A 20249-nucleotide genomic window follows, 5' to 3' on the forward strand; every position below is an offset into this window, starting at 1 on the left:
AATCCATTTACGGCTATGACATTTTCATTTGCTACATTTTAATTATCAGAACCTGGGGAATTTTACAGCTATGCACAAACAGGAAAAAAGGAAAATAACATAACAATAACTCTTAAAAACAATCGTTAAATAATTCCATTCCAAAATTTTATAAAACAAATTGTATTTCATGGTTGGGAAGTGCAGATTTGTTATTAGTGTAATATGGAAAATAAATGAATATGGAATATGGACAGTAATTGTTATTATCCTTAACCACTTTACTGCTTCATGATTACAAGCAGCTACACACATTTAAATTGGTCATACACAGTTATGTAGGAAATGTGGAAAATGCAGTGCAGTCAAAAACGTGACTTTCCTGTGTTTTATATACAGTGGGGCAAAAAAGTATTTAGTCAGCGAACAATTGTGCAAGTTCTCCCACTTAAAAAGATGAGAGAGGCCTGTAATTCTCATCATAGGTACACTTCAACTATGACAGACAAAACTAGAAAAAAAAATCCAGAAAATAACATTGTAGGATTTTTTATGAATTTATTTGCAAATTATGGTGGAAAATAAGTATTTGCTCAATAACAAAAGTGTATCTCAATACTTTGTTATATACCCTTTGTTGGCAATGACAGAGGTCAAACGTTTTCTGTAAGTCTTCACAAGGTTTTCACACACTGTTGCTGGTATTTTGGCCCATTCCTCCATGTAGATCTCCTCTAGAGCAGTGATGTTTTGGAGCTGTTACTGGGCAACACAGACTTTCAAATCTCTCCAAAGATTTTCTTTGGGGTTGAGATCTGGAGACTGGCTAGGCCACTCCAGGACCTTGAAATGCTTCTTACGAAGCCACTCCTTCGTTACCCGGGCGGTGTGTTTGGGATCATTGTCATGCTGAAAGACCCAGCCACGTTTCATCTTCAATGCCCTTGCTGATGGAAGGAGGTTTTCACTCAAAATCTCACGATACATGGCCCCATTCATTCTTTCCTTTACACGGATCAGTCGTCCTGGTCCCTTTGCAGGAAACAGCCCCAAAGCAAGATGTTTCCACCGCCATGCTTCACAGTAGGTATGGTGTTCTTTGGATGCAACTCAGCATTCTTTGTCCTCCAAACACAACGAGTTGAGTTTTTACCAAAAAGTTCTATTTTGGTTTCATCTGACCATATGACATTCTCCCAATCTTCTTCTGGGTCATCCAAATGCTCTCTAGCAAACTTCAGACGGGCCTGAACATTTACTGGCTTAAGCAGGGGGACACGTCTGGCACTGCAGGATTTGAGTCCCTGGCGGCGTAGTGTGTTACTGATGGTAGGCTTTGTTACTTTGGTCCCAGCTCTCTGCAGGTCATCTGCAGGTCCCCCTGTGTGGTTCTGGGATTTTTGCTCACCGTTCTTGTGATCATTTTGACCCCACGGGGTGAGATCTTGCGTGGAGCCCCAGATCGAGGGAGATTATCAGTGGTCTTGTATGTCTTCCATTTCCTAGTAATTGCTCCCACAGTTGATTTCTTCAAACCAAGCTTACCTATTGCAGATTCAGTCTTCCCAGCCTGGTGCAGGTCTACAATTTTGTTTCTGGTGTCCTTTGACAGCTCTTTCATCTTGGCCATAGTGGAGTTTGGAGTGTGACTGTTTGAGGTTATGGACAAGTGTCTTTTATACTGATAACAAGTTCAAACAGGTGCCATTAATACAGGTAACGAGTGGAGGACAGAGAAGCCTCTTAAAGAAGAAGTTACAGGTCTGTGAGAGCCAGAAATCTTGCTTGTTTGTAGGTGACCAAATACGTATTTTCCACCATAATTTGCAAATAAATTCATTAAAAATCCTACAATTTGATTTTCTGGATTTTTTTATAGTTGAAGTGTACCTATGATGAAAATTACAGGCCTCTCTCATATTTTTAAGTGGGAGAACTTGCACAATTGGTGGCTGACTAAATACTTTTTTGCCCCACTGTATATTTCCACACTTTAAGGTTCGAATAATACTGTGAAATTGAGAAAATTATTACAATGCACTTTTAGTGTAAGAGCTGTTTGAAAAGACCACCTGAAGTTTCAGTCTGTTTGGTGGGATGGAGCTTTGGCCTGCCTGGTGACATCACCAGACTGTAAATGTGTAAACCAATAAGAAAGAGAGTTCCAAATGTTTCCCTTTCCCACCCACACCCCTCCCAGACAAAAAACTATTTAAAACTATTTTTAATTGAAAATAATCACATTAAGGTATTTAATTGCTACCCAAAAAAGATTTGATATTGAGATAATAACAGCTGCATTGGACCATTCCATTAACATTGTTTAGGCACTCACTTGCTTTTCCCTTTGTATACTGTAGCGTACGAGCCTTCTCCCAGCTTCTCAAGCTTCTCATAGGAATCAGCCTTTCCGAACTTGGGGCTTGTGGGCTGAAACAGAGAGAGAGAATATAATTCAGGAAAAGAGACACCAATTTCGGTAGAGAGGGCTCAGTTTGGCTGTATTAAGTGAGAGAGCAGCCTTAGGGGCAATCTATATCTGTGTAGATGATGGAAGAGCCACAGCACTTGGAGCTTGGTTGATGTAACAGCATTGTTAAAACAATAATGTTAACCCTAAGAAAGCTACTATACTGTACGTGCTATTTCACAAGGAGGGACATGGTACAGTAGATGTTGTGGTTTGGGTCAAGAGGCCTAAAGACAACAAACACCAGATTCACTCTGTAACACCAGACACTTGTGACCCTGCTGGCACATAGCCTGTAGAAAAATGGCACGGTCTGTTTCACTGGTTTCTACTCTGGATGATGGAAAGCTTTCAGTCATCCAGGAAATGGGTTGTGTAGGATTTCACACACAGAGACTCTGTAATAAAGGTCTGGAGGAAATATCACTGCTGCAGCAAGCAGGACCGAACACCATTGAAAAAAAAAATAGTAGTATGTGCTTTGTGAATCTCAGAAGATCTCAAGAGTATATTGCTTTTAAGCCACTTCAGACCACAATTCCACACTTCTCTAACTAATTTTCATATTTCTGGAGTTCATTGGTAAGATAACAGTGCAGAAGGTGTACGCTTTGCAGGTACAACCATTTTATTAAACGAGTTTTGGCTGCATGGTATTGACAATCAACTGTTGAATGAATATAGGACGGGTCCTATCAATGTTTGAATGAAGATGGTACCCGTTCTATCATTGGAAAACAGCAGGTCCTATAGAGGTGGAACAAATCCTGACCGTGTCATGTTTCTCTCTAAGCGCTCCGTGGGGATCATGATGGATCATGGAGGATCATGGGACGGTGACAGAGGTGACACCAGTCAGATGAATTAAGGCCGCCGAAGGCAGACCTGGCTCTCTAGAGAAGACAGGCTATGTGCACACTGCCCACAAAATGAGGTGGAAACTGAGCTGCATATCCTAACCTTCTGCCAAATGTATGACCATATTAGAGACACATATTTCCCTGTGATTACACAGACCCACAAAAGAATCGAAAACAAATCCAATTTTGATAAACTCTCATTTCAATTGGGTTTAATAGCACAGTCTGCAATCACACCTGGCCAGGGTAACAGGAGTACAGAGGACACAACAAGGTACTGGATCGGTTTCATAATAGTGTGTCATGTTTACGGCCTGTTCGATTTGTTCCACTCTCAGTGTGTGTGTGTGTGTGTGTGTGTGTGTGTGTGTGTGTGTGTGTGTGTGTGTGTGTGTGTGTGTGTGTGTGTGTGTGTGTGTGTGTGTGCGCGTGTGTGTTTGCGCGTGTGTCTGCGTGCATCCGTGCATGCGTCCGCATGTCATCAAGACTTTCTCTTACATTCCATTGTTACCTTTAAGAATAACTGAAAAGAACAATGACTGACAGCAATGTAACCTGTTGTGGACCTGTCTGTCCTTTCAGTGATGTAGCATTTCAGCCCTGGTGGCAGACAGACATAAATATACCTGCGATCTCTTACTGTTGTCATATTTTAAATACAGGGGCTTCTAGAGGTTAACGTCTGGCTGCTGAAATGTCTCTGTTTTGTCATTTAAAGAGCGAGTGGGCCACACGAGAGAAAGCTCCAACACATTCCAGACAATCCCTGGGGAATAACTCAGTTCTCCCGTCATCACTGTCTCTCTTTGGGCAGTGTGGGCACACACAGTCACGCAAACACACACGCATGTATGTGCACATACACACACGCATGCAAAAAAGCACATAAGCACACACACGCAAACATGCACTCACAGTTTTTAGCAGTGTCTTCTCCCCTATGGTTGCTATCTAGTCATCTCCTGCTGCCCCACTAATAAGTCCATGCAGCATTTCAGGGTTTTATAAACAAAGAAATTCTCCTGGGAGACGACAGGAAGTGAGTGAAACCCAGCTGGACAGGCTGCAGGCAGCTCACACATCTCAGCCTATTACAGGTCAAATACAGGGCTGTTAAAGGCCACTGTAGGGTCTGGTAGGACTCAAATGGGCCAACAATGGGATATGCTGCAACATAGAATCTGCTGCAACATGGAATCTGCTGCAACACGGAATCTGCTGCAACACGGAATCTGCTGCAACACAGAATCTGCTGAAACACAGAATCTGCTGCAACACAAACACACTCACCTAGTGTCTGTTATATAGTAAAGGGAGTAGGTCCTGACCCAAAGATACGTCCAACAAACACAGGGTAGTTTTTCGGCCAACAGCCTGGTGAGCCAACACAAACACACACTCAGGACCAGTCAATGTGTGAAGCGGCTCTCCAGTGGATTGTTGGCCTGATGGTTTAGCAGTACACAGGTTGATTATTAGAGAAATGGAGGTCAGGGTTAAGGGTGAGACACATCACTAGCCTGATTGGCTGAGAGCCTACTACCTGGCCGGATAGCCCCACTTAATTTCCCCACCAGTTAACAAGGAATTGGATGTCTCGGGGTAAGGTGGGGTTCCTATGCGGCTACCGTTCAGCTTTGCCTCTCTCTCCCTCTCGCTCTCTCTCGATTCAATTTCTCTCTCTCTCTGTCTCCTCCATTCTAAGTGCCCCTTGTACTGTACATCTCATGCATTTTCCATGTCTATGAATGTTCAACCAAATGGATGCTATCTGGGGTTCTCTCTTTCAACCTTTCATTTTCTATCTGTTTATAGCCTTTGTCTCTGTCCGCTCTCTGTGGATGGTAAATACCTCAGGTCTCTTCCTGCCTACCCCATGCTGGTACAGTACTGTAAGCTAAAGACCCTACTGAAGTTATTTGACATTAGCCATGTAATGTTCTACAACAAGAGTGCAGAGCTCTGGTCCTCAAGGGCAGCAGGGGCAGCATACACCAGGTGTTTGTCCTTGGCTTTTAATTAGACACTCATTACAATCTGTGGAGCCAGGTGTGTGGACCCTCTGGCCAGTCAGTAGCATTAACTGGTTGATTACATGTCAGGGAGAGAGGGCTGAAACCTAACAGCAGGACTGTGGTCCGTGAGGACTGTAGCTCTGAGATGTACACCAATGTACTATTTGAAATACTAGAACATCACTGGAAAATAAGTGGTTCAGCATGAAATGCTGAAAAAATAAGAGAAGTAGGCAGGGAAAGATGGCTGATGGCTCCAGTAGCCTAAGCAATAGGACCATTACACTTACATCAATTTACATTGTTAGATGTGTTGTGACCCAAACTGTCACGGTTGTTAGGATAGACGGACCAAGGCCCAGCAATAAACAATAAACAAACAATGACCATGAAGTAACAGAGCACACATCAGCACTCAACAAAACAATATCCCACAAAGCAGGTGGGAGAAAGGGGTTCCTAAATATGATCCCCAATAGAGGCAACGATTACTAGCTGCCTCTAATTGGGAACCATACAACCCAGCCACATAGAAAATCAATGACTGGTCACGCTCTGACCACAGAGGGCTCTCTATGGTCAGGGCGTGACAGTACCCGCCCCCAAAGGTGCGGACTCCGGCCGCAAAACCTGAAACCAAATGGGGAGGGTAGGGGGGATGACTTGTGTCGGTGGCGGCTCCGGTGCGGGTCATAGCCACCGCCTCGACCACGGATCCGGCCATGGAGCTGGGTTGGACACCGCGCCTGGACTGGGCACCGGCGCCAAGGAAGGCTCCGGCCATGGAGCTGGGTTGAACGCCGTGCCTGGACTGGGCACCGGCAAAGCGGAAGGCTTCAGCCATGGAGCTGGGTTGGATGCCGCGCCCGGACTGGACACCGGCTCAGAGGAGAGCTCCGGCATTGGACGCCGTGCCCGGACTGGGCACCGGCGCAGAAGAAGGCTCCTGCCATGGAGCGGGACTGGACACCGTGCCTGGACTGGGCACCGGCGCAGAGGAAGGCTCCGGCCTTGGAGCGGGACTGGACGCCGTGCCTGGACTGGGCAACGACGCAGAGGAAGGTTCCTGCAATGGAGCGGGACTGGGGGGGGGGGCGCACTGGAGGCCTGGTGCGTGGAGCCAGCACAGGTGTCACCGGACTGGTGACACGCACTTCAGGGCGGGTGCGGGGAGCTGGCACCGGAACAACCGGGCTAGGAAGGCGCACTGGAGGCCAGATGCCTGAAGCCGGCACAGACTTCACTAGACTGCTGACAGGCTCTTCAGGTCGAATGTTGAGCAGAACACACTTGACCAACATCTCTCTCATCTCTGTCTCTCCCAACTTCTCCATCGCCTCCCTGACGGTCTCTGGCTCTTCAGAGTGAGTACGGGGAGCTGGCACAGATGGCACTGCACTGATGACCCGCTCTTCCACTCTCCGCTGCTCCGCCAACCACCCCTCGTGCCCCCACCCCAAACAAATCTTGGGGTTTCTGTGGCCACGGTCCCCGGCGGCATCACTGTCATTCCACCTTCCTTGGTGTCTCCTTCCAAGGAAGGGTCTCACATCTGGACATGATTTCCCCCCATGTCCAAAACTCCTTAACCTCCATAACACGCTGCTTAGTCCTGCGTTGGTGGGATATTCTGTCACGGTTGTTAGGATAGACGGACCAAGGCGCAGCATTATTCGAGTTCCTCCTGTTTTATTAGTGAAACTTAAACAAAACAATAAACAACAACAGTGAAGTAACAGCGCACACATCAGCACTCAACAAAACAATTTCCCACAAAGCAGGTGAGAGAAAGGGCTTCCTAAATATGATCCCCAATTAGAGGCAACGATTACCAGCTGCCTCTAATTGGGAACCATACAACCCAGGCACATAGAAAATCAATGACTAATCAATGATTAATCACCCCCCTAGTCACGCTCTGACCTAAACACCATAGAGAACTGAGGGCTCTCTATGGTCAGGACGTGACACAAACAAATCATACTGAAAAATTACAGACAAATTACAGAAATGCCGACAGACAATCATTCAAGAATAATATAATAGTTATTACATCTTATTGTGTGTGCACAATAATAATAATTGAGCTAAATGAAAATACATTGAAGACACGATTTGAAACATTTCTAATCTACATGATTAAGCAATACAGGTCTTCTGGTAACAACATTCAATTAGCCACCAAATGGAAATGACATTCTGGTTAGCTTGTTTTCTCATTTTCAGATCATCAATCTTAGCCTAATGTAGCAGGCGTAAAAGAAACGCCTGAGGGAGCTCGGATGAAAACTGAAGCATCCGTTTTGAGGCTTCGCCTCTTCTCTGCTTTTCCCCTGAAAAGCGGATGATTTCGGTGACACGCCCCCGGATGCACCCTCACATCCATCTAAATCTAGTTTTAAATGCCAAAACAAAACATTAGCAAAACACTAGCAAATACAGAATAATAATACAGAATTTTCTCTCCCATTATTGTCTGATGTTAATGCTATAGCATTGTGTGCTGTATATTAGTGACTGTACATATAGACTGCACAGTGTATTGTATACATTTAAAAACAACTATGTTTTAAGTGAGAAGTAGGCATTGGTCTGAAATTCACGAGCACCACAATGCATACTTCACCCATACTCTACCAAGGTCTTCCAGCACACCACTTTGACCTACTACAGTAGCTATGTTGGTCAATTGTACTTTCAACAATGTGTATGCAGGTTGCTAAGGATTCAAACCTTCTCAAACAGCTTAGTTCACACTCTTACAGGAGGTGCTTCCACAATGATGTGATTTGTACCGCATTCAAGGTAATGTATTGCACCCCACACTAAGACAATGTGTGCTTGAGCAAAACACAGCAATACAAGTAAAAGTACACAATAATGACAAATGGCAACAGACAAAATGTAGTTATTAGTATTTATTTAATATTAACTGTTGCATTTCTAGAGAGAAGCAAAACAACTGAAGCCCATTTAAGCCAATATGGCATAAACTGGAAATGTTTACCCTGATTCCTTTTAACAAGATAATGGAGAAAGCTCCTGGAAAATACACAAAATACACAAAATAATCTATTTTAAATGAAAGTAATAATAAACTATTTAAATGAAAATGTTTTCTGAAGAAAGGCCTAGTACTGCACTACCTGTAAACAACAGTGAGTTATTACAAAATAAACCATTTACAATCAAATGTACATTCATCAGCCTTCGTAAACTTTGCACTTACAATTCAGGGATGGCCACAATTGCGCTTGAATAGCTACAGGGTTATGCAGGCTGTCTTGTTCAAGCCCAGTTCTACCACACCTGATTCTACTATTTCAGGTCTCTATGAACAAAAAGGCATGTATGACCCTGTGGCTCGTCAATAGCAATTTTAGTAACTCCTGATACAAACACTGTGACAAATGACAAACTGCTGAGAGACAAACACATGTAACAAAAAAGTACAAAATACTTTTAAGAATAAATATGTACAAATCTGACATTGGATAGGTGCTCTAAATCCTTTAGCTACAAATGTTTTTAGTAATGTTGTACACAGCTGTCCAACTCCAGTAAAAGAGCACACATTCCCACAAATATAAATGGCAGTATAAATATGAAATGAGATGGAACAGAACATACATAACTGCTACTGATAGTGTGTGATGTACTATGTGATTATGAATATGCGTAAGTCGTTTGTCAGCTCGACGTGGGCCAGCTTGAAGAACTTCTTAGCTTCTCAAATGACAGAAAGTGGTGGCTGAAAAGGAATCGTTTACAACCTGTGCAACTTATCGCATGTATTTGTAACGTAGGGATGGCATGCATCTGACAGATGAGGGCAATGACGCCTTCTTCGAGAGTTTGAGAGCTGGTCTCTCCACTGTTCTCCCCTCCGTAGAAGCAAGACGCGCGCACCAGTATTAGTATGCGTCACACTCTCTGTACCTTGCCACTCAACGATGCCGAACGAACCCAAAGGCTCTTTTAAGAAACACCTAATAAATGAAAGTAATCACACATTGTGCGTACGTGTGCACACCAGTGTGTGAGTGTGTAATGGGAAAGGGGGAGGTCAAAAACTATACACGAAAGAGAATGGCCAAAAGAGCCCCTCCGGTAGGTGAACCCATGACCTTCAAACCCCAGCGTGGTGATGCTAAGCGTTACACTACGGACCCTGTTATAGATATGTCAACTTGACACTATATAAATGATGACAGCACACGTTCGTTCCAAAATGTTTTTGTTCAGTCACTCAGTACTGGTTGAATGTTTATTTCTCTTCCTTGAAAACAGTTACATTTTATCACATAAGATAGCAAACGTGCCATTTTATTTTGACTTCACAAGGTCGTGGAAGCAAGCAATGATCCTTATGAGGTTGTTGTTTTACCTGGATGCTTTGTGTGCAACCTGCACCCCTGCTACTTTTTACTTGTGAATGGCGACTTCAGGTTTTCAGGAACACATTAAAAAGTAACTTGACACTGTGTTGATCAGTAAGCGCAAATTTGGATTATAATGACAAGAAGAAAATAGCATTGACAGAGGAGGGTGCGAACTAAATTAATTAATAAGCTAAGGGATATAATTTGCTATGGATTTTCTAACAGCGACACGTTTGTTCTGGCGTGTGCATGTATTATAAATAAACAGTGTGGCAGTTTTCCCAAAGTTCATTACACACAAGTGTTCAGTCATAGCAAAGCTAGCTACCTTCCTTTAGCTTCTTATCCAACTGGTGTAAGCTAGCTAGCTACCTTCATTTAGCTTCTTATCCAACTGGTGTAAGCTAGCTAGCTACCTTCCTTTTGCTTCTTACCCAACTGGTGTAAGCTAGCTAGCTACCTTCCTTTTTGCTTCTTATCCAACTGGTGTAAGCTAGCTAGCTGCAGCTACAAGCATTCTCCTAGTTAGCTGCTACTGTTGCGTAGCAACCGAGTTGCAACCGGTTTTAGAACTCTGAGATTCGGCTAAAAATATGTTAGCATTGTCAAAAATGCTCCAGAAAGGAGGCACATCGTTGTTTTTTATTGGGTAGAAATGTGCACATGAGAGCAATACGAGAAGCGGGGAGGGTGTCATATTGGCTTACATGTGATGGTAGGGAGATATGAATTTATGAATTTGTATTCAAGATCCTCAATTGTCTTGTATTCAAGATCCTCAATGGCCTGGCTCCCCCTCCACTCAATATTTTTGTTAAACAGAAAACCCAGACATATGGCAGCAGATCCACAAGGTCTGCCATGAGAGGTGACTGTATAGTTCCCCTAAGGAAAAGCACCTTTAGTAAATCTGCATTCTCTGTGAGAGCTTCCCATGTCTGGAATACACTGCCATCAGACACACATAACTGCACCACATATCACACTTTCACAAAATGCTTGAAGACATGGCTAAAGGTCAATCAGATTTGTGAACATGGTCCCTAGCTGTGTGTTGCCACTCCATGTTGTCTGTTGTCTGTAGCTTGTGAGGTGTGGAAACACTTTGTTGCTCTTATGAATTTTGTCTTGCTGCTTTTTGTTTTATGCTGCTCTGTCTGTATGCTACGTCTTGCTTGTCCTATGTTGCTCTGTCTGTATGCTATGTCTTGCTTGTTCTATGTTGCTATTGTCTATATTGTAATTGTTTTTAATAACCTGCCCAGGGACTGCGGTTGAAAATTAGCCGGTTGGCTAAAACCGGCACTTTTACTGAAATGTTGATTAATGTGCACTGTCCCTGTAAAAATAAAAATAAACTCATATACTCATAAACTCAACTCAACATTGAGCTTCAACCAATGTGTACTATAGTCGCGCCAACCAGTATAATGTACTGCAGGCCTATAGTCTGTACTGTATACTATCGACTGCAGTGTTTCCCAACTGGCGACCTGTGGGCCGAATTTGGCTCGTGGGGGGTTTCATTTGACCCCCAAGTTTTCAAAGCAAGAAATCAACAATAATTATTTTTTTAAAGATATTTAAAAAAAATTGGACATAAAAGACAAGGAAAACAGCTCCAAGTGATTTTTATTTAATACATCTGTTGCCATGTATTCCCACATAGTCAAACATTTAGTCAAACATTATATCTGTTTGGGCTTCTTGTGGTCAATTTACAGTCCACAAAATATTTGTAATTATGTCATTATCATTATTAATAATGAGCCCTGCTGTTCAGTGAGTAGACAACAGACTGTGTATACTATAGACTGTGCTGTGTATTTTATATACAGTATGTAGCATACAGTGTGTAGGCTACTGTATAGACTTACAGAACTGGGGCTGGAGTGTCGGCGCAGTTTGGGCGACTCTTTCCCAGTAGATGAGGCCTTGGAGGAGATACAGGCATTGTTCTCTGAGTGCACCCTCTTCACCTGGCTGGCGGGTTTCTCGAAGGCGTCGAAACCGCTCTGTGTCCGCTGAACCCTTACCTTCCTGTCCTCAGGGATGGTGTCCAGGGGCGTGATGACCGAGTCCTTTCCCTGTCCGCTGCGTGTGGACATCTTTGTGACACATATCTGAGAGGAGTGAGGGACCGACAGAGAGGGAGGAGAGAAAGGAGAAAGAGGGTGAGCGAAAATGAAAGTGAGGAAAATTATTACATCTGCATTTACTGCTGTTCGGACCAATATTACCCCCCTTCCCCCCACCAACTCCCCTCCTCCTCTAGATCTACCTTCATGTAATCTCTCTGTCTGTCTCCATCTCTCCCTCCCTGTGGAGTCCCAGTGCTACCTCTCTCTGTTAGAAGGTCTTTATCTCCATGTCCCTCTGATCAAAACACAGCAACCATACTACTCTGTTCCTGCTGCTGCCTCTTTTACACCCCATTGCTGCTGTGCCTACTCACACACTCACACAAGTACACACAAGTGCACATATGCGCACACAAACACACACATACACATGCATTTCCTCTAAACACAATGCAACCTACCGGCTACTCCACAGCCGCCAAAGAGTGTGTTTGTTCCCTGGGCAAAAAAGGACCAGGCAGCGTGTCGTGTTGTGCCACAGCCTACCTTTCAGATTAAATATTTAGTACTGGACTCCCCAACAAGCTGCTATTCTAATCACTACATATATACAATGACCAGGCTGCAGAAGAGTCACCTTGCAGCTCTCAGAGCGGAGTAGCTCTCTCACCCAGGTTAGGATTAGTCACGTTACACAGTTGGGCTTCTGACAGGGAACAAACAACAACAAATCATACTTTTTAGTGTAGAAGGATGTCCCTTGGGGTTATCCGTACCTAGGTATGACATGCGAGGGTTAGGTTAGTAAACATGCTGGAGCTAGAACCTCGTTGTCGTGCGTCCTTATTTTAGATAATACTACATGGTGTCAGAAGTCGTTTTAATAATCACATAAATGTGAAGGACGTACCAAGTAAATCATACATTCAGGCTGTTTCAAAGCAGGGAGGGCACAGTGTTGGAGATAAAACAGCGCATATCATTATTGTGCTAGCTAACGAGAAAGGACTAAGTTACTGCTAAGCAACATGTTGCAAGAGGAAGAAACTGGCGGGATTTCAGGGTTTGCGACTCCATGGGCTCTGGCGCAAACACGGACAAGCCAGTGGCTAGTGCTGATGGATTTCGCATTAGTCCCCTAGAGAATTTTGATTGTATGGACATTCAAAACTGGCTGAAATGGATCGGGCACTTTGAAAGGTACGGGGTAGCATCAGGCTTAAACGTGAAAAATTATGCATTTCAAGTTAATACACTGATCTACTCTATGGGTGATGAAGCCGAGGATATATTAAATGCTTCAACGTTGACTGAGGAAGAGAAACTGAACTACAGTGCTGTTAAAGACTGTTTTGAAATGCATTTTGTAGGGAGACAACATTATATTCGAGAGAGCTCGGTTTAATATGCGCAAACAGGAGAAGGGTGAAACCACCGACAGTTTTAGCACAGCTGTTCACAAACTAGCAGAACATTGTCAGTTTGGTACGCTCAGGGAAGAGCTGATCCGAGATCGGATTGTAGTCGGAATAAGAAATGTATCACTTTCTGAAAAGTTACAGTTGGATTCCCAGCTTACCTTGTCCAAAGCTGTAAACCAGGTTAGGCAGAGTGAGACAGTAAAAAGCCAGCAGACGATGCTGCGCGACAGCAGCTCCTTGCACAGCGAAGAGAGTGAGGAAATAAATGCATTTTCATACCGAGCTAAAAAAAAAACTGAGGGGAGAAAACAATCACAGACAGCACCAGTAGCTAGTTCAAGTGTTTGTCGCAAATGTGGGAAATCCCCTTTCCACAGATGGAAAGATTGCCCAGCAAAGGATGCGGGATGCAGGAAATGTCACAGGAGAGGACACTTTTCAGCTGTCTGTCGATTAAAGCAAATGCATGAGGTTTCAGAGGAGGTACAGCAGGACAGCATCTTTCTGGGAGAAGTAAAGGAAAACAATGCTGGCTGGCATTCAGACATTAAACTCAATGGGGAGGTTGTGTCATTTAAACTAGACACTGGGGCAGCAGTGACAGCTATCCCAACTAGGCTGTATATCTATAGCAGAGATGGCCTTTTGCTCTCTACAAACAAAAAAACTATACAGGCCCAGTAATAAGATATTACCAGTGGTAGGGCAGTTGGTGATTAAACTGGAGAGTAAAGACAAAAGTGCCCTCCAGCCAATCTTCATCATTGACTCTCTGGCCAGACCATTGCTGGGGCTGCCAGCAATTGAAGCATTGCATCTCATTGAGAGAGTGAGCGAAATGGAGGACCCAGGTGAGCTTTTCAAAAATAAATTCCCAAAAGTGTTTTCTGGTCTAGGAAGGATCCGCCTGAAAGAGGATGCTGTCCCCTATGCCCTTACTACCCCCCGCCATGTGCCTATCCCTTTATTGGCCAGAGTAAAGGAAGAGTTGGGAAGGATGGAAGAAATTGGGGCGATGTCTAAAATAGAGAGTCCCACAGACTGGTGTGCAGGGATGGTGGTGGTCCCAAAAGTCAATGGGGACATAAGGATCTGTGTGGACATGACTAACTTGAATGAGGCACTCTGCAGAGAGAGACACATCTTACCATCAGTGGAGTAATCACTGGCTCAGTTGGATGGCTCACTAGTCCTCACAAAGCTGGATGCCCGCTCAGGTTTCTGGCAGATACCGCTGTCATCAGAGAGTAGGGCGCTCACAACGTTTATAACACCGTTTGGCCGTTACTGTTTTCATGTTTTGCCATTTGGAATCGCTTCCGGTCCTGAGCATTTCCAAAGACGCATGTCCCAGCTGTTGGATGGGCTGAGTGGCGTCATAGTCCAAACGGAAAATGTGCTTGTGTGTGGAAGGGACAGAGCAGAACATGATGTAAGGCTCACAGCAGTTCTGACCAGACTCCAGGAGACTGGCCTGACACTCAATGAAAAATGCACTTCTGCACAGTCAGAGGTATTGTTCTTGGGACACACAATCAGTTCAGCTGGAATAGAGCGAGACCCGGAGAAGATCAGCGCCATCACAGATATGCCCATACCCCAGAATATGGCTGAAGTCAGGACCTTCTTAGGCATGGCCACCATATGTAGGTTCCTCCCACAGTTTTCAGATAAAACAAAACCCCTGAGAGACTTACTAGCCAAAGAGAATGACTGGTCATGGGGTCACGTGCAACAGGTGGCGTTTGACAAAATCAAAGGAGACCTGGCCTCACAGAGAGTGCTGGCCCAGTACCATCCCCACGCTAAGACAAAGGTATCAGCAGATGCATCATCCTTTGGGCTAGGGTGGTCCTCACACAGATGCAGGACAACATGGAGTGACGTCCAATAGCATACATCTCCCAAAGCTTATCCGACACAGAGCAAAGGTATGCACAAGTGGAGAAGGAGGCGTTTGCTATCACATGGGCATGTGAAAGGCTCAGCCAATACCTTATAGGCCTGCAGTTTACAGCAGAGACTGACCACAAACTACTGTTGGCTCTGTTAGGGACAAAAGCACTGGACGACTTGCCTCCAAGAGTTCTGCGCTTCCGCCTCAGATTACTGAGGTTCACCCACATGATGGTGTATGTGCCAGGGAAGGCACTGATCACAGCTGATGCACTCTCCAGGGCCCCAATTAAACATCCATTATCAGAGGAGGAGCATTGTCTAGAGGATGAGGTACAGGTGTCCATTAATGCAGTAAGGGACAGCCTACCAGCATCTCAGACCAAACTGCAGCAGATTGCAGAGGAGCAACAACGAGACCACATCTGCCAACAGATAGTGTAGCAGTGCAAAAAGGGATGGCCCAGGCAGAAGGAACTACCTCAGCTGCTGAAGCCCTTTTGGGTGCACCAAAGTGACTTCCACTGTAGCTTGGTGGCTTGGTCTGAGTACAACCTTGTCATCCGGAGCCAATGACGGCAACAGAGCTGCCAAAATTACGCTTATCTGCTAGTGGTAGATTACTACTCAAGATACATTGAAATAGCAAAGACACCCATAACCACATCAGCTGGTGTTATCAATAGATTAAAGTAATTTTTCCAGGCAAGGGGTGGCTGAGGTCCTGGTTACAGATAACGCTCCGTAGTTCTCTGCGAGGTCCTTTTCTGCTTTTGCCGCAGAATATGACTTCAAACATGTGACCAGTAGCCTCCATGCACAGAGTAATGGTGAGGCAGAGAGAGCTGTGGAATGCTGAAAAAGATCAAGGATCCATACAGGGCTCTGTTAGCTTACAGAGTTACACCACTGCATCATGGGCCGTCGCCTGCCGAGCTCCTGATGGGCAGGAGGCTGCGTTCCCCATTGCCTGTCTCGCTGGCTCAGCTTAAACCCCGATGGCCTAACAGGAAGGCCTTCGCTGAGAGGGGCAAACGGCTGAAACAAATGCAAACTGGAGACTTTAATCGGAGACACCGTGCTACGGAGAGGCCAGAGCTGACCGAAGGTCAACATGTGTGGATTACAAACTCAAAGACACCAGCAATAGTGCTGAGGAAAGCGGATGCCCCACGCTCCTATATGGTGGACACAGGCTCAGAAGAGGTACGAAGGAACAAAACACACCTCAGAGCTCTTCCAGATCTACCAGCCACACAGACTGAGGCCACAGAAAATGCACAAAAAGAGGGTGAAGGAGAGAGAATGCTCACAGAGCCACAAGCGCACCCAAAAAGGGATGTGAAGCCACCAGAGTGGCTGAAAGACTGTTACGTGAAGAGAAAACATACTGTTGGGGACCATACCCAGCAAAAAGAGACAAAGTTAATGTTCATACTGTGTCATTTAATGCTTTCATACTGTTTTAGGATGTGAAGTAGCATGTTAGAGAATAATAATGGTTTCCAAATTGCATTTATGCTTCAGTGGTTATGCATGCTGAGTTCTTCTTCATTGGAGAGGGGAAGATGTAGTAGGATGTCCCTTGGGGGTATCCGTACCTACAGTGGGGCGAAAAAGTATTTAGTCAGCCACCAATTGTGCAAGTTCTCCCACTTAAAAAGATGAGAGAGGCCTGTAATTTTCATCATAGGTACACTTCAACTATGACAGACAAAATCAGGAAAAAAAATCCAGAAAATCACATTGTAGGATTTTTTATGAATTTATTTGCAAATTATGGTGGAAAATAAGTATTTGTTCACCTACAAACAAGCAAGATTTCTGGCTCTCACAGACCTGCAACTTCTTCGTTAAGAGGCTCTTCTGTCCTCCACTTGTTACCTGTATTAATGGCACCTGTTTGAACTTGTTATCAGTATAAAAGACACCTGTCCACAACCTCAAACAGTCACACTCCAAACTCCACTATGGCCAAGACCAAAGAGCTATCAAAGGACACCAGAAACAAAATTGTAGACCTGCACCAGGCTGGGAAGACTGAATCTGCAATAGGTAAGCAGCTTGGTTTGAAGAAATCAACTGTGGGAGCAATTATTAGGAAATGGAAGACATACAAGACCACTGATAATCTCCCTCGATCTGTGGCTCCACGCAAGATTTCACCCTGTGGGGTCAAAATGATCACAAGAACGGTGAGCAAAAATCCCAGAACCACACAGGGGGACCTAGTGAATGACCTGCAGAGAGCTGGAACCAAAGTAACAAAGCCTACCATCAGTAACATCATGCTTTGGGGCTGTTTTTCTGCAAAGGGACCAGGACGACTGATCCGTGTAAAGGAAAGAATGAATGGGGCCATGTATCGTGAGATTTTGAGTGAAAACCTCCTTCCATCAGCAAGGGCATTGAAGATGAAACGTGGCTGGGTCTTTCAGCATGACAATGATCCCAAACACACCGCCCGGGCAACGAAGGAGTGGCTTCGTAAGAAGCATTTCAAGGTCCTGGAGTGGCCTAGCCAGTCTCCAGATCTCAACCCCATAGAACATCTTTGGAGGGAGTTGAAAGTCCGTGTTGCCCAGCAACAGCCCCAAAACATTACTGCTCTAGAGGATATCTGCATGGAGGAATGGGCCAAAATAACAGCAACAGTGTGTGAAAACCTTGTGAAGACTTACAGAAAACGTTTGCCAACAAAGGGTATATAACAAAGTATTGAGATAAACTTTTGTTATTGACCAAATACTTATTTTCCAACATAATTTGCAAATAAATTCATAAAAAATCCTACAATGTGATTTTCTGGATTTTCTATTTCTCATTTTGTCTGTCATAGTTGAAGTGTACCTATGATGAAAATTACAGGCCTCTCTCATCTTTTTAAGTGGGAGAACTTGCACAATTGGTGGCTGACTAAATACTCTTTTTCCCCACTGTAGGTATGACATGTGAGGGTTAGGTTAATAAACATGCTGGAGCTAGAACCTCGTTGTTGTGTGTCCTTATTTTAGATAATACTACATTTTGTATCACAATACTCAATACCATCAAGACACTCAATACCATCAAGATACTCAATACCATCAAGATACTCAATACCATCAAGATACTCAATACCATCAAGATACTCAATACCATCAAGATACTCAATACCAAAATGATACCACAGCAAAACAAGACAGCATATTAGCCAAAGTCACAGAATGGCACTTCATCCAGACAGATGAACTCAGCTACTGCTCTGTTCAATCATTGGGTATCTTTTGAGTTCAACATCATGATTTGAATTTTTTACGTCACTAGAGAATAAATTAAACAATCAATTTGACTTTGTTTTTATCAACCTAACTACATAGGGGGGTTGGCTACGCTGATAGACAGGCTTGATCCTTGAGACACATTTTGACAGAAGTACCGAAACTACAATTCTAGTACCAAAGCATTTTACATGTTCTAGTATTGGAAAAAGTACATACGTATTGGTATACAGTGCAACACTAATGCACTAATGCATGCAGAGTAAATCTCGACAACAACACAACGACATAACCCATATGTCCCAAACAAAACGTTTCAACAGTAATGCAAAAATAACATCAACAGCAATGTACAAGACCTTATATCAGATGCTTGTGTAAATGCACGTGCACACGCAAACATACACACACACACACACACATACACACACACACACAGGCATGCATTACATCCTCTCTCTACCAGTTCCTCCCATTCCCCAGCACACATCCCACTTCCCTTCCTGACCTCCCAAAAATGTCAGAGCAAGACTCTATGAGCCTCTCTGGACTCTGTGGAGAGAACGGACTGGCTGGCAGACACACAATCAGTGTCTATGGTTGTGACATGTGCAAACAAATATTTTTGCATGCTATCATTATATCATAGCTGTAGGCAGGGCATGCTGTAGCTGTAGTTTACCTAGTATGACACCCTGAATTAGTCTCTGTCACCCTAACCCAGATAGGACAGTCTCACTATGATATATGAGCTGCAAGATTATTAGAGAATGTATGGTAGTGGTTCAGTTACAATACAATATGAGATATATAGATTATTAGATAATGTATGGTAGTGGTTCAGTTACAATACAATATGAGATATATAGATTATTAGATAATGTATGGTAGTGGTTCAGTTACAATACAATATGAGATATATAGATTATTAGATAATGTACAGTAGTGGTTCAGTTACACTACAATATGAGCTAGATAGATTATTAGATAATGTACGGTAGTGGTTCAGTTACACTACAATATGAGCTAGATAGATTATTAGATAATGTATGGTAGTGGTTCAGTTACAATACAATATTAGCTAGATAGATTATTAGAGAATGTACAGTAATGGTTCAGTTACACTACAATATGAGATATATAGATTATTAGATAATGTACGGTAGTGGTTCAGTTACACTACAATATGAGATATATAGATTATTAGAGAATGTACAGTAATGGTTCAGTTACACTACAATATGAGCTAGATAGATTATTAGAGAATGTACAGTAATGGCTCAGTTACACTACGATATGAGCTAGATAGATTATTAGAGAATCTACAGTAATGGCTCAGTTACACTACAATATGAGCTAGATAGATTATTAGAGAATGTACAGTAATGGCTCAGTTACACTACAATATGAGATATATAGATTATTAGAGAATGTACAGTAATAGCTCAGTTACACTACAATATGAGCTAGATAGATTATTAGAGAATGTACAGTAATGGCTCAGTTACACTACAATATGAGATATATAGATTATTAGAGAATGTACAGTAATAGCTCAGTTACACTACAATATGAGCTAGATAGATTATTAGAGAATGTACAGTAATAGCTCAGTTACACTACAATATGAGCTAGATAGATTATTAGAGAATGTACAGTAATGGCTCAGTTACACTACAATATGAGATATATAGATTATTAGAGAATGTACAGTAATGGTTCAGTGACACTACAATATGAGATATATAGATTATTAGAGAAATGTGAGAGCAGAATTGCAGGATGATGTTATAATACTTTTATTGCATCAAATGGTTGTTTTATGCAACAGAATAAGGGGTTGTTAGAAGACTCATCTGTGTTTGTTCTACTAGGGATGGGCCTC

General features: G+C 43.4%; 1 protein-coding gene across 2 annotated transcripts in view; it reads right to left on the reverse strand.

Annotated features, from left to right (window-relative positions):
• The window catches only part of LOC109901131 (cyclin-dependent kinase 14), a 207512-nt gene that overhangs the window by 145449 nt on the left and 41814 nt on the right, over positions 1 to 20249 (reverse strand). For both annotated transcript variants that reach the window (XM_031787048.1, XM_031787049.1), the window contains 2 exons: positions 11584 to 11829; positions 2315 to 2409 (listed from right to left, as the gene is read on the reverse strand). In XM_031787048.1, coding sequence (XP_031642908.1) covers positions 2315 to 2409; positions 11584 to 11829 — 341 coding nt within the window. The remainder of the gene's footprint in view (positions 1 to 2314; positions 2410 to 11583; positions 11830 to 20249) is intronic.

The sequence above is a fragment of the Oncorhynchus kisutch genome, linkage group LG13, assembly GCF_002021735.2.
Source record: "Oncorhynchus kisutch isolate 150728-3 linkage group LG13, Okis_V2, whole genome shotgun sequence".
Taxonomy (NCBI): domain Eukaryota; kingdom Metazoa; phylum Chordata; class Actinopteri; order Salmoniformes; family Salmonidae; genus Oncorhynchus; species Oncorhynchus kisutch.